Source organism: Balaenoptera ricei, chromosome 8 (assembly GCF_028023285.1).
Source record: "Balaenoptera ricei isolate mBalRic1 chromosome 8, mBalRic1.hap2, whole genome shotgun sequence".
In the NCBI taxonomy this organism is placed as follows: domain Eukaryota; kingdom Metazoa; phylum Chordata; class Mammalia; order Artiodactyla; family Balaenopteridae; genus Balaenoptera; species Balaenoptera ricei.
The window spans coordinates 101,681,029-101,692,101 of record NC_082646.1 but is presented as its reverse complement, the minus strand read 5'-3'; the positions used below and the strand labels follow the sequence as shown (position 1 = coordinate 101,692,101).

General features: G+C 52.4%; 1 protein-coding gene across 1 annotated transcript; it reads left to right on the top strand.

Moving 5' to 3' along the window:
• The first annotated feature begins 1,316 nt into the window (after nt 1-1,316).
• On the top strand, nt 1,317-10,652 carry SSRP1 (structure specific recognition protein 1). The gene is made up of 17 exons (XM_059931618.1): nt 1,317-1,472; nt 1,969-2,104; nt 2,533-2,718; nt 3,353-3,458; nt 3,753-3,943; nt 4,049-4,279; nt 4,420-4,523; nt 4,607-4,735; nt 4,975-5,196; nt 5,952-6,024; nt 6,434-6,572; nt 6,690-6,735; nt 8,201-8,330; nt 8,765-8,935; nt 9,084-9,172; nt 9,716-9,902; nt 10,151-10,652. The coding sequence occupies exons 2-17, from the start codon at nt 2,051-2,053 to the stop codon at nt 10,220-10,222; spliced, it is 2,130 nt and encodes a 709-aa protein (XP_059787601.1). The 5' UTR covers nt 1,317-1,472; nt 1,969-2,050; the 3' UTR covers nt 10,223-10,652.
• Nucleotides 10,653-11,073: the final 421 nt, after the last annotated feature.

The window sequence follows — 11,073 nt, the reverse complement described above, 5'->3', positions numbered from 1 at the left end:
GGGGTCTCTTGGTCTCCTGGGAAGGTGTGATTAAAGAGTCCTATAGTTCCCATTTCCTGCTCATGTTGGCAGTGGCTGAAGCTCTACCTCTAACACTGCATTATCATACTGGGTTTTTTTTTGGGTTTTGTTTTACTGTCAGTTTACTTATCTGAATCATTTGTTAGATTACATGGTCCTGGAAGGCTGGCGCTGTTTCCATCTTGTTTACTAGTTTCCTCAAATCTTATCACTGCGTCAGAGCTCAATACATATTTATTGAATCTAGTTGAATTTATGTTGCTAGATAGTGCGGTAACAGCCATTACCCAGAGGTTAAAGTTATGAGTTCAGGGAGCAACAGAGCATTCACGTCTCTTGTCCCAGGATCGAGTTAGCAAGCTGGTGTAACAGTAGGTCAGATTGTCAGAGAAATCTTGAGTTTAAATATTCTGTCCTGATGTCTTCATACACGACACATATTATCACTCATTCTGAACGTAGGGTCACGGTGAGGATGACAGAGGAGAACTAGACTGGGGTAAGTAGATTTGGATTCTTAGTCTTCAGCTTTGTTGCCAACTGAGACCCTGGGCCACTCCTCTTAGGGCCTCAGCTTTCCCATCTGCAAAAGGAGGTTGGAGCAGACGAACCCAAACATGTCTTCCAGGTCTGACCTCCTCTGATTTTGCAAGATGCACCCTAGGACTATATAAGGGGGGGCCTGGCTTCTGCAATCCCAGGCTGATGTGATTTCAGATCAGTTCCGGCTCCATGGTGAATCTGACACCAGCACTTGAACTTGATACTGCCGCTGGCCAGCCCCTTCCAGGCGACTCACAACTTGCAGTTACTGATGTTAAGTTTTTGGGTGCAGTGAACTCATTTCAAAATGGATCCAATCCCATGTGACAGGGGAGGGCAGTACAGTCACAGAGACACCAACAGCCGCATTCTCACAGAAGGCAGTGGGAGGGGTCATTTCTCTCCACAACTCATGAAATATTTTCCTTCTGGTCCCGCAGACTCCTTTCTACTCCACGAAACCACGATTGTGTAGGAGAGGACACACATCATTCCAACACGTACATACGTATTTGTGGAGAGTCTGATAAAATACAACTACACAATTTCTCTTTAAAACCTAGTCATCCCCTGAAGTGTCTGTAATTTTTAAAGAGCCCGACGCGCTCCCACTTTCTGGTCGGATGCCAAGCGGGTGGGACTTCAGCGCACCCCTCTTCCCTCAGGTCCTCCAGCGCCGACGACGCTCTATGTGACCGCCGCTAAGGCGGGCCGGGCTCGCATCTCTCTAGCCAGCTCGTCTGCTCTATGGTTTGTGCTGGGCTTCCGGTGGCGGGACGCTGGGCCGCGCACGCGGGAAAAGCCTCCCCAGCGTCCCCCCCCCTCCCCCGCGTCCCCACCCCCGCTCCGCGTCCCCCAGCGCGCCCACTGCCCGCACCCGGGCCGTCGCGAGGCGACAGCTTGAGAAGGTGGGTGGTCGCCGTCCCCGTTCCCCAGGAGGGCGCGGGCCCTGCTCCCCCGCGGGATGCGCGTGATGGACCATTCCGCGTTGGAATCCACGGGCAGCGGGCGAATCCATTTTAGGGGGAGGGGAGAACTGTGGGTCCGGGACCGCGTCGCGGTGGGGGCTCCGGGAGGGAAAACCCTGCACTCTGAGCTGGGTTGGGGCGCGGGCGAGGTGCGGCCTCCCGGGCAGGCCCTGGGGCTCCGCTGCTTGTTGCCATGGCGCCCGGTGGAGTGCCCAGAGCGGGTGTCTGGTTGGGATGTAAGCGCTACTTCAGGCAGGCCTGGTTCTTCAGCCCGGGCTGGGCCTGGCCCCTGGAGTTCGGCAGAGTCGGCCTGTAGGTTCCCAGGCAGAGGAGATCTTGAGACATCCCAGGCACAGCAAGGGTTGCCCCTTGGCTCCATCCGTAGGCAGAATGAGGTGTTGTCCTTTGTACTTATTTATCTCCCTCTCGAATTCAGATTCCCAATCTGCCGTGTATCTGCACACCTACCCAGGAGTTGGGGCCCAGCTCCCAGTTGAGGCCAGCAGCGGCAGGTCAGCATGGCAGAAACACTGGAGTTCAACGACGTGTATCAGGAGGTGAAAGGCTCCATGGTAAGAAGGGTTTGGGTTTTTAATACAGGTGGAGGGAGGGAGGCGGAGTAGACGTTTTGTTTACTAACAAGAGCTTGTCTTGATGATGGAGCAATATCAGCAACGTAGCGACTTTGGAAAAGGAGTCAGTGTTACCTCAACAAGAAGCAATACTGAGAGAGTACAAAAATTATACAGTGTTACAAGTGGAAGGGATCACACCTGCTGCTCAGCCCTGCATCCCTAAACTGAGGGCCTGCAAGGGTTCTGGATGCCAGGGCCAGGATTAGAATCCACATTTTCTGGCTACTTGTCTCTTACTGGCTCTCACCCCTTTAGCTGTTGCTCCTGCGTTGCTATCTGGCCAGCCCAGAAGGGGTGCTGGGTGGGACTGACCCTGGTCTGCACTGTGTGCTGTTCCCGTGCATTTGGACCTGTTTTTCCAACAGAATGATGGTCGGCTGAGGTTGAGCCGCCAGGGCATCATTTTCAAGAATAGTAAGACGGGCAAAGTGGACAACATCCAGGCTGGGGAGGTGACGGAAGGTATCTGGCGCCGAGTAGCTCTGGGCCACGGACTTAAACTGCTCACGAAGAACGGACACGTCTACAAGTACGACGGCTTCCGGGAGTCGGTGAGGTGTCCTGTTGTCATAGCCCCCTTTTTACTGTGCCGTCTTCTTGATTTTTAACCTTCTAGAGAGAAGTGGGGCTCCTTTTTCTGATAACCATGTAAATGCTAGTTTGGGCTCCTTAGTGCAGGACCATTGAAGCTATTAAGCATTCAGTGTTCAGCTTTGGGTGTCAGTCTTGGGAGTTTCTTTGTGCCTTGACTCCGGAAGTTCTTCTACTGTTTTGATTTTTTTGGTGGTTTCTGCCTATTGCCTCTATCCAGGTTCAGGGTCTTACCTGATGCTTTAGTTTGGGTTTTGTTTTTTCATTTTGAACTGCTTGAGTTAAAGACTTCACTTCATCTTCATTTCTACTTTCACTAAAGCAATACCTGTACAAAGTCAGAAAACCATTGTGAGGTGCATAGCCAGGAATGTCAGTCCTTTTACTCCTCCCCCAGCCTGAGAGCCGGTCCCCAGAAACAACCTTTTTCAAAAGCCTTTTAAACAACTTTATAGCTGAGACTTTAAGTCAGTATGGATTTCTGATAAAAGGTATATTGGGTCAGTTTCTCAGAAATAGATAATCCCAGAACGTTCAAGTTTGTGTTAAGGCCACTGGGGTTTACTGGGCTTGTTCTCTCCCCTCTACCCACAGGAGTTTGAGAAACTCTCTGATTTCTTCAAAACTCACTATCGCCTGGAGCTCATGGAGAAGGACCTCTGTGTGAAGGGTTGGAATTGGGGAACAGTGAAGTTTGGTGGTGAGTCCTGTGGAAGATTGAGGTCTCGGGGGAGAAGGAAGGATGAAGGGTTTCAGTCTTTAGCTTGTTTTACTCTCTTACTGCCACTGTTTCTGATTTCCTGTCAGTTTGTAATTTATCATGTACTTAAATCGAGGACCAACGGTGTATCAGGCACTGTGCCTGGTCCCTGGGGTACAGTATTAACAAAGTAGCCTCAGTGCCCTGTCCTTAGGGAACGTATAGTCTGGTGGGAACGTAGTTTACGCAGAGCCAAGGGAAGAGCTTGTGGCTCGATATGCCTTTTCCCCACAGGGCAGCTACTTTCCTTCGACATTGGCGACCAGCCGGTCTTCGAGATACCTCTCAGCAACGTGTCCCAGTGCACCACAGGCAAGAATGAGGTGACACTGGAATTCCACCAGAATGACGACGCAGAGGTCTCTCTCATGGAGGTGCGCTTCTATGTGCCTCCCACCCAGGAGGACGGTGTGGACCCCGTTGAGGTGAGGCCTTCCCCAGTTGCCTTGGGAGCAGGTGGTGTGGAGCAGGCCCCAGATAGCCCAGGGGCGGGGTCTCTGCTGCTTGATTACCAGTGTGTGCTTTTGCAGGCCTTTGCCCAGAATGTGCTGTCGAAGGCGGATGTGATCCAGGCCACCGGAGACGCCATCTGCATCTTCCGGGAGCTGCAGTGTCTGACCCCCCGAGGCCGTTACGACATTCGTATCTACCCCACCTTTCTGCACCTGCACGGCAAGACCTTTGACTACAAGATCCCCTACACCACAGTGCTGCGTCTCTTTCTGCTGCCCCACAAGGACCAGCGCCAGATGTTTTTTGTGGTAAGCAGAAACCGCTGGGGGTGCATTGCCCTGGGTTTTGCCCGAGTCTTTAGTAGACGTATCTCACCAGTGTTGAGTTCGTCAGCACGTTCTTGTGGAGCACTGACTGGTGCTGAACTCGGTCGGCTCTTCCTTCCCAGATCAGCCTGGATCCCCCCATCAAGCAGGGCCAGACCCGCTACCACTTCCTGATCCTCCTCTTCTCGAAGGACGAGGACATCTCCTTGACTCTCAACATGAATGAGTGAGTGTGTCCCTGGCCCAGGCAGGAGGCAGGTGTGCCAGCAGCAGGCAGCAGTGCTCGTGACCACGTCTTCCTGTTTGCAGGGAAGAGGTGGAGAAGCGCTTTGAGGGGCGGCTCACCAAGAACATGTCGGGATCCCTCTATGAGATGGTCAGCCGGGTCATGAAAGCACTGGTGAACCGCAAGATCACCGTCCCAGGCAACTTCCAAGGGTGAGAGTGCAGGCCTGGGCCCGTGGCCTGCTGGGGATGGGCTGTGTCGTGTCTCCGTGGTAAACCTGTCCTGGGATGGGAGTGCGGCTCTTTGGAGGCCTGGCTGGGTTGTAGCTTGATGGTGTCAGTTGCCCCCATCATAGCAGCTTAGTGAGGTTTACTCACTTGAGGGCCTGAGCACACACTGTGCCGCCTGCTGCTGAGGCGGCACTGACTGAGCTCCCTGCACCTTCCACCAGGCACTCGGGGGCCCAGTGCATCACCTGCTCCTACAAGGCCAGCTCGGGACTGCTGTACCCACTGGAGCGGGGCTTCATCTACGTCCACAAGCCACCCGTGCACATCCGCTTCGATGAGATCTCCTTCGTCAACTTTGCCCGCGGTACCACCACCACGCGTTCCTTTGACTTTGAAATTGAGACCAAGCAGGGCACTCAGTATACCTTCAGTAGCATTGAGAGGTGAGAGTCTCTGCCCGCCACTTCCTGGGCATCCTGGTGCTGACCCAGCCTCGACCGGGAAGGCTGGCATGGCCTGGGGTACTCTCCAGGGTTGGGACTCTTCCCTGACTCTTCAGGCCTTGAGCAGAATTTTTCTTTTGCTTCCTGGAATTTGGTCCTCCTCTTCGGAGTGCTCAGGCTTTGGCAGCCTCTCCATTGCTTTCTTTCTGTACTTGAAAAAAAAGTCGTTCTCCGTATTACGAAAGCTCTATGTGTTTGGTACTAGCCCTTCCTCTCCTCCACTCCCCCCATGATGGAAATGCTATCTCCCTCTTTCCTGGAATGAGCTTTGTGCCCGAGAACACGGCAGCTAATGTTTATTGAGTGCTCGCCGCGGGCTAAACGTTTTACGGACATCTTCACACTTAATCCTCATAACAACCCTGAGAAGTATGAGATACGGACCAGTAAAAAGATGAACACATCCCCTCCGCCTGCATCCTCCCCTTGCTCTGTGCGTATTGGTAAATAGGTGCACCTCCCTCCCCGCCTTTTATTTCCCAGAACTCTTGAGACCATGTAGGTTTCCTTCAAGGCTAGTGCCTGACTCTTTCTTCCTGCCATCTTCCGGGAGCCTCTGAGCTGTTGGGTTGGATAGTGCGGTCAAGAGCTCCAAGCCCCACAGTCTGTCCTGGCCCGTGGGTGTCAGGACAACATGGGGTCCACCCCTGTGTTGGCCCTGCCTGTCTAGTAATGTGGTGCGTCTCTCCTCACAGGGAGGAGTATGGAAAGCTGTTTGATTTTGTCAATGCAAAAAAACTCAACATCAAAAACCGAGGATTGAAAGAGGTACCTGCGTGTGTGGAAAGGACGAGCCTCTCTCCTGTTCTTTCTGTGGGGCGAAGGGGCAGGGGTTTGTCTGGCTTCTTTTTCACTCTCTTTTCTCTTCTTACTCTTATAGAAAAAAGAGGTGCGTGTGACCCCTTCCCCCTCCTGGTGCAGGTTTCCTCAGCATGACCTTAGAGCAGTCTCTGCAGCCCCTCAGGAGCCCCCAGTGGGGCTGGGAGAGGGAGGGGCTTGGACTAACCCCGTCAGCAGGAAGTCCGGGGCAAAGGCCCTGCACGTTGGCTGCGTGTGGACAATCCAGCCCCAGGGTCTTCTGGGCACTGCTCTGATCTACTCACAGGCATGGGGAGCGCTTTTGAGTCTGCAGGCGCCAGGGTGGGTTGGCCCTCACTCTCACCTCTGCCCCGACTAGGGCATGAACCCCAGCTATGATGAATACGCCGACTCCGACGAAGACCAGCACGATGCCTACTTGGAACGGATGAAGGAGGAGGGCAAGATCCGGGAGGAGAATGCCAATGACAGCAGTGATGACTCAGGAGAAGAAACCGGTGGGCTCACCTCGGCAGTGCCGTGCCTGGGGGCGGGGCGGCTCTTCCGTGGGGCGGGCGCTGGGCGTCTGGGATTTCCACGGGGGCAGAGTTGATGCATCCTGTGCTGTTTTTCAGATGAGTCATTCAACCCAGGTGAAGAGGAGGAAGATGTGGCAGAGGAGTGAGTTTTTGGGTCCACCTCGTGGGGGTGAGGTGGCGGCCTGTAAACTTAGGGGACCAGAATATTTCTGGACGTTCCCATGTGCCAGCGTTACCTACTGACCGAGGGTGGAGAAGTGACCTCCCGCGAAGTGACACATGGAAATGTTTTGGAAGTTGTCAAGATGCTTTGTAAGTGCAAGGCACATTGTGAAGCCAGAAAATGACAGTGGAGAGAGAATGGGAGTAAGGATCAGTGCTTGCCAGCTTCCCAGCTGGGGATCATTGGGTCAGGCGTTGCATCGCGGTGTCCTCACCTGTGAGATGGCAGTATTCTCCCCGTGCTGTATCCATCAAGACTCTTGATCGCTGATGTCAGAGATACGACTCAGACTGACTTTAGCGTAAGAGGGAATTTTATAAGCTCATGTAACTGGAGAGTCTGGTGATAGAATTGGCTTCAGGCACTTGGACCCAGGTGCTTATAAGCTGTGGGGAATCTTTTTATTTCTTCTGATTTCCTTATTTTTAGATAGGTTTGCCCCATGCGGTGTTAAATGACCCTGAGAAGCTTTGGACAGGCTTAATCCTACTGGTTTAACACCCAGAAGTGCCAGTTTTCTCAGAGCAGTGGTAAACAGTGTGGTTACTGCCCCTTCCTGAGTCTGAGTTACCAGGATGTGCTCTGATGGGCCAGAACTAAGCCATTTACCCGCCCTTAGAGCCTGTGGTTGGGGTGAGCCCCTCCTGAATGGGGCAAGGTGGTTCCCAGCAGGAAATTGGAACTCTCTTAATCCAGAAGAATTGGGAATGAATGTTGGGCAGCAAAAAGAAAAAAAAAAAATCTGCTAGAGTTCACTAGTTCTGCTTGCCGCATACTTATGAGGTCAGTGAGCAAATGCGTGTGAAAATGCTTTGAAAACGGCTCAGCACCATTCAGGTGTAAAGCAGCTCCACCTTCTGAGGAGTTCCAAGTGTAACAGGTAGGAGTGTTTGTTGTTTGGGTAGGTACTGGGTTGGACTGAAGTTGGTTTTCCCCACTTTTTATATAGTAACTAATTATCTCTTCATCGGAAAAGACTATAGGGCAGATTAAAACGATTAGATCCAAGGAAGTGGTGAAATGGACTTGGGGCATGTTCTGGGCAAGACAAGACAGTGGTTTTGTCCCCAGGAATGTGGGGACGGTGTAGGAACTGGGTTAGGTAGGCCATGACCAAGGAGAGCCACTGAAGCGCATTGGTTCATTTGTTTCTCACTGATTGATTCAGCAAGTAACCCATCGCCATGGCTGGGTCTGGAGAGGGTGTGGTTGAAGCCACCTCAGCAAAGGGGAGGAAGCAGGGTTGGGGCCTGGTGGGGGGAGGCCATGGTCCTCCTCCCTCTCTCCTTTCCGGGCAGGCATCTTGGGGCTCATTTTCCTCCTGTCTTGAGGTTGCGGGGTGCTGTCCTCTCTCCCCGAGTCTAAGTCCCACTCTCCTTGACAGGTTTGACAGCAACGCCTCTGCCAGCTCCTCCAGTAACGAGGGTGACAGTGACCGGGAAGAGAAGAAACGGAAGCAGCTGAAAAAGGCCAAGATGGCCAAGGATCGCAAGAGTCGCAAGAAGCCCGTGGAGGTGGAGACTCTGCTCGGTGGGAGGGCGCTGGGGAAGCCGTTCTCTTTACCTTCTCCTGTCCTCCACCAGTAGGGTCTGCTGACCGGTCCTCCGGGGCTGAGTTTTACAGTCAGCGATGATGGCCTTGAGGAATGAATATCTTGGAAATTTTTCACTCTGGCCCTTGAGATAATCAGCTTCTGGGAGATGTGAATTGGGGGCAGGCTTCTTCTGTGCCAGGAGCCCAAGGAAAGGGGGCCCCTAGTGACCTTGACCCTGGGGTGCAGAGGGGAGGAAGACATGGTCTTTGCCCTTGGGGAGCTCTCAGTCTGGCCTGACGCTACTTAGTCTTCTCTCCATTTCATCCCCCTAAGAAATTGTCCAGATAAGTTCTTTGGGAGAATGGGGGGGGTTTGTGGAAATAGACGGCCGAAGGCATTTGGGTTCTTACGTAGGTAAAGAAAGGCAAAGACCCTAACGCCCCCAAAAGGCCCATGTCTGCCTACATGCTGTGGCTCAACGCCAGCCGAGAGAAGATCAAGTCAGACCATCCTGGCATCAGTATCACGGATCTTTCCAAGAAGGCAGGCGAGATCTGGAAGGGAATGTCCAAAGAGAAGAAAGAGGTAAGTAGCAGCAGACATGAGGGGGTGGTGGGACTTTGCTGTATTGGTTTTGCCTATGTCAGGGAAGAGGCCTCATTTTTCCCTCTGGTTTTTCTCTGTGTGTGTGTGTGTGTGTGTGTGTGTGTGTGTGTGTGTGTGTGTGAGACAGGAGTGGGATCGCAAGGCTGAGGATGCCAGGAGGGAATATGAAAAAGCCATGAAAGAGTATGAAGGGGGCCGGGGTGAGTCTTCTAAAAGGTGAGTATTGGGAGCAAAATGGCCCAGTTACTGCTTTCTTGGCAGATATTTTTGCAATTCCAGGTTGAGGATTGGGGTGTTAAAGATAATAGATATGCTTCTGACTGTGGTGGGCAGTGCTTCTCAGATCTGGGTAGGCAGCTGCCCAAGTATGGGTAATGTGCTAGAGAATTTACGAAGTCACTTGGATAAATATGGCTCATTTTCCTAAGAGGGTCAATTTTATTTGAAGGTATGGGGAAATTAAAAATACTTACATTATGGAGCATAATTCACATGGATTTTTAAAGATAAAGTAAGAGGTTTTAAGTAAATTTTGCATATAGGGCTGCTTCAGGCTGTAGCCCCTGATTCTTCCGGTTATTCATTTATGATGTGCTCCCTTGGGGCACTTGGGGCTGAGGTGGCTGGCTGGGCACATTTAGAGTGAGCTGGGCAGTGTGGCTGGGATTGGGAAAGGCCCTGTTAAAGCCAGGAGAGATTTGGCCTTGACCATGGGTGGGAACTTGAGGGCCCAGCCCCTTTCCCCTCTTGCTAATCTAGGGATAAGTCAAAGAAGAAGAAGAAAGTAAAGGTCAAGATGGAGAAGAAATCAACACCCTCTAGGGGCTCATCATCCAAGTCTTCGTCCAGGCAGCTGAGTGAGAGCTTCAAGAGCAAAGAGTTTGTGTCCAGCGATGAGAGCTCTTCGGGGGAGAATAAGAGCAAAAAGAAGAGAAGGCGGAGTGAGGTGCGGCAGGAGTCTGGGGGCTCTGGAGCCTGGGAGGGCGAGGGGCATCTGAGTTGGTGGGGCAGGTGTTTCTGGACCAAGGGTTGTGGTTGGCCCTTAAGAGAAATGAGAGGTGGAATTCTGTGGTTCTGAAGGCTAGTGCTGGAGTCTAGGGACGGGGTTGGGAGTTGGGGACTCTTCACTGAAAAATGGCTGGGGGGCGCACCTGGACTCTACACCTTTCCCTTTAAGAGACCTTTGGTTTTCAGGACTCTGAAGAAGAGGAACTAGCCAGTACTCCCCCCAGCTCCGAAGACTCGGCGTCAGGATCTGATGAGTAGAGAGGAGGAAAATTCTCTCTTCTTGGGCTTACCCTGTCACACCCCCAGTCTCCCCGCCCCGTGTTTTGGTACCAGTTTCTCCTCGTATGAAATGTAGTCCTTGGATTCCGTGCCATCTGAACAAGCTCTCCTGCTAGTATGCACTTCCCTGGGGCAGCAGGGGAGGCGTCTTACTCTGCTGCTTCACAAGGATGGCTCTTTATAATTAGGGGAGAGGTTGGGTAGGAGGCAGGGCAGTGCAGGATCCAAATCCTTGTCCTGCTTTCCCTGCCTTTGGGATATAGCTGCTGCTTGTCCTGGTCAAGTTGCTGCAAGCAGGGGTCATGTGAGGTCAGGTCTGTAGCTCCTAACCGGGGCCTATTTCTACTTTTATTTTGTATTTCTGGTCTGTGAAAAATCAACATTTAATAAAGGGAACCGACTTTGGAAACCATGTCCTTATGCCTTCTCTCTAGCCCTGTTGTATTGCTGCCACTTTTGTGTTTACTGCACTCTTCTGACCCTTCAGCTGGGAAGCAAGTCTCCAGGTACATCCTGTTCTGTTCCCGGCTGGACAAGCATCGTTTTTCACTCTCTTCTGCTGGGATGGGCCACCTGAGAGTCTAGAAATGAGAGCTGATCTGATTAGGGAGTCTCTCTCACAGTTGCACTCCATTAGCCAAGCTGAGGGGGCAGCTCCGGCTCCATCCTTAATCACCTATATGAGTCAAGGGTCTTCTGAGTCTTTAGATAATGGAATCAGGATTGACCAGCTTCCCTGCAGCAGGGGTAATGGAAACCTGAGCCCGGAGAATTGGGGAGGATGAGTGGTGTGTGTGTGTGTGTCGGGGCGGGGGGAGTGGTGTAAGTCT

What these genes read in the sequence shown, in the direction of transcription:
- SSRP1 (XM_059931618.1), top strand. Translation starts at nt 2,051, where the DNA reads ATGGCAGAAACACTGGAGTTCAACGACGTGTATCAGGAGGTGAAAGGC. An exon ending in ACCTTCAGTAGCATTGAGAG is followed by an intron (nt 5,197 to 5,951) that starts GTGAGAGTCTCT and finishes CTCTCCTCACAG; the next exon opens with GGAGGAGTATGGAAAGCTGT. An exon ending in AGAAGAGAAGGCGGAGTGAG is followed by an intron (nt 9,903 to 10,150) that starts GTGCGGCAGGAG and finishes TTTGGTTTTCAG; the next exon opens with GACTCTGAAGAAGAGGAACT.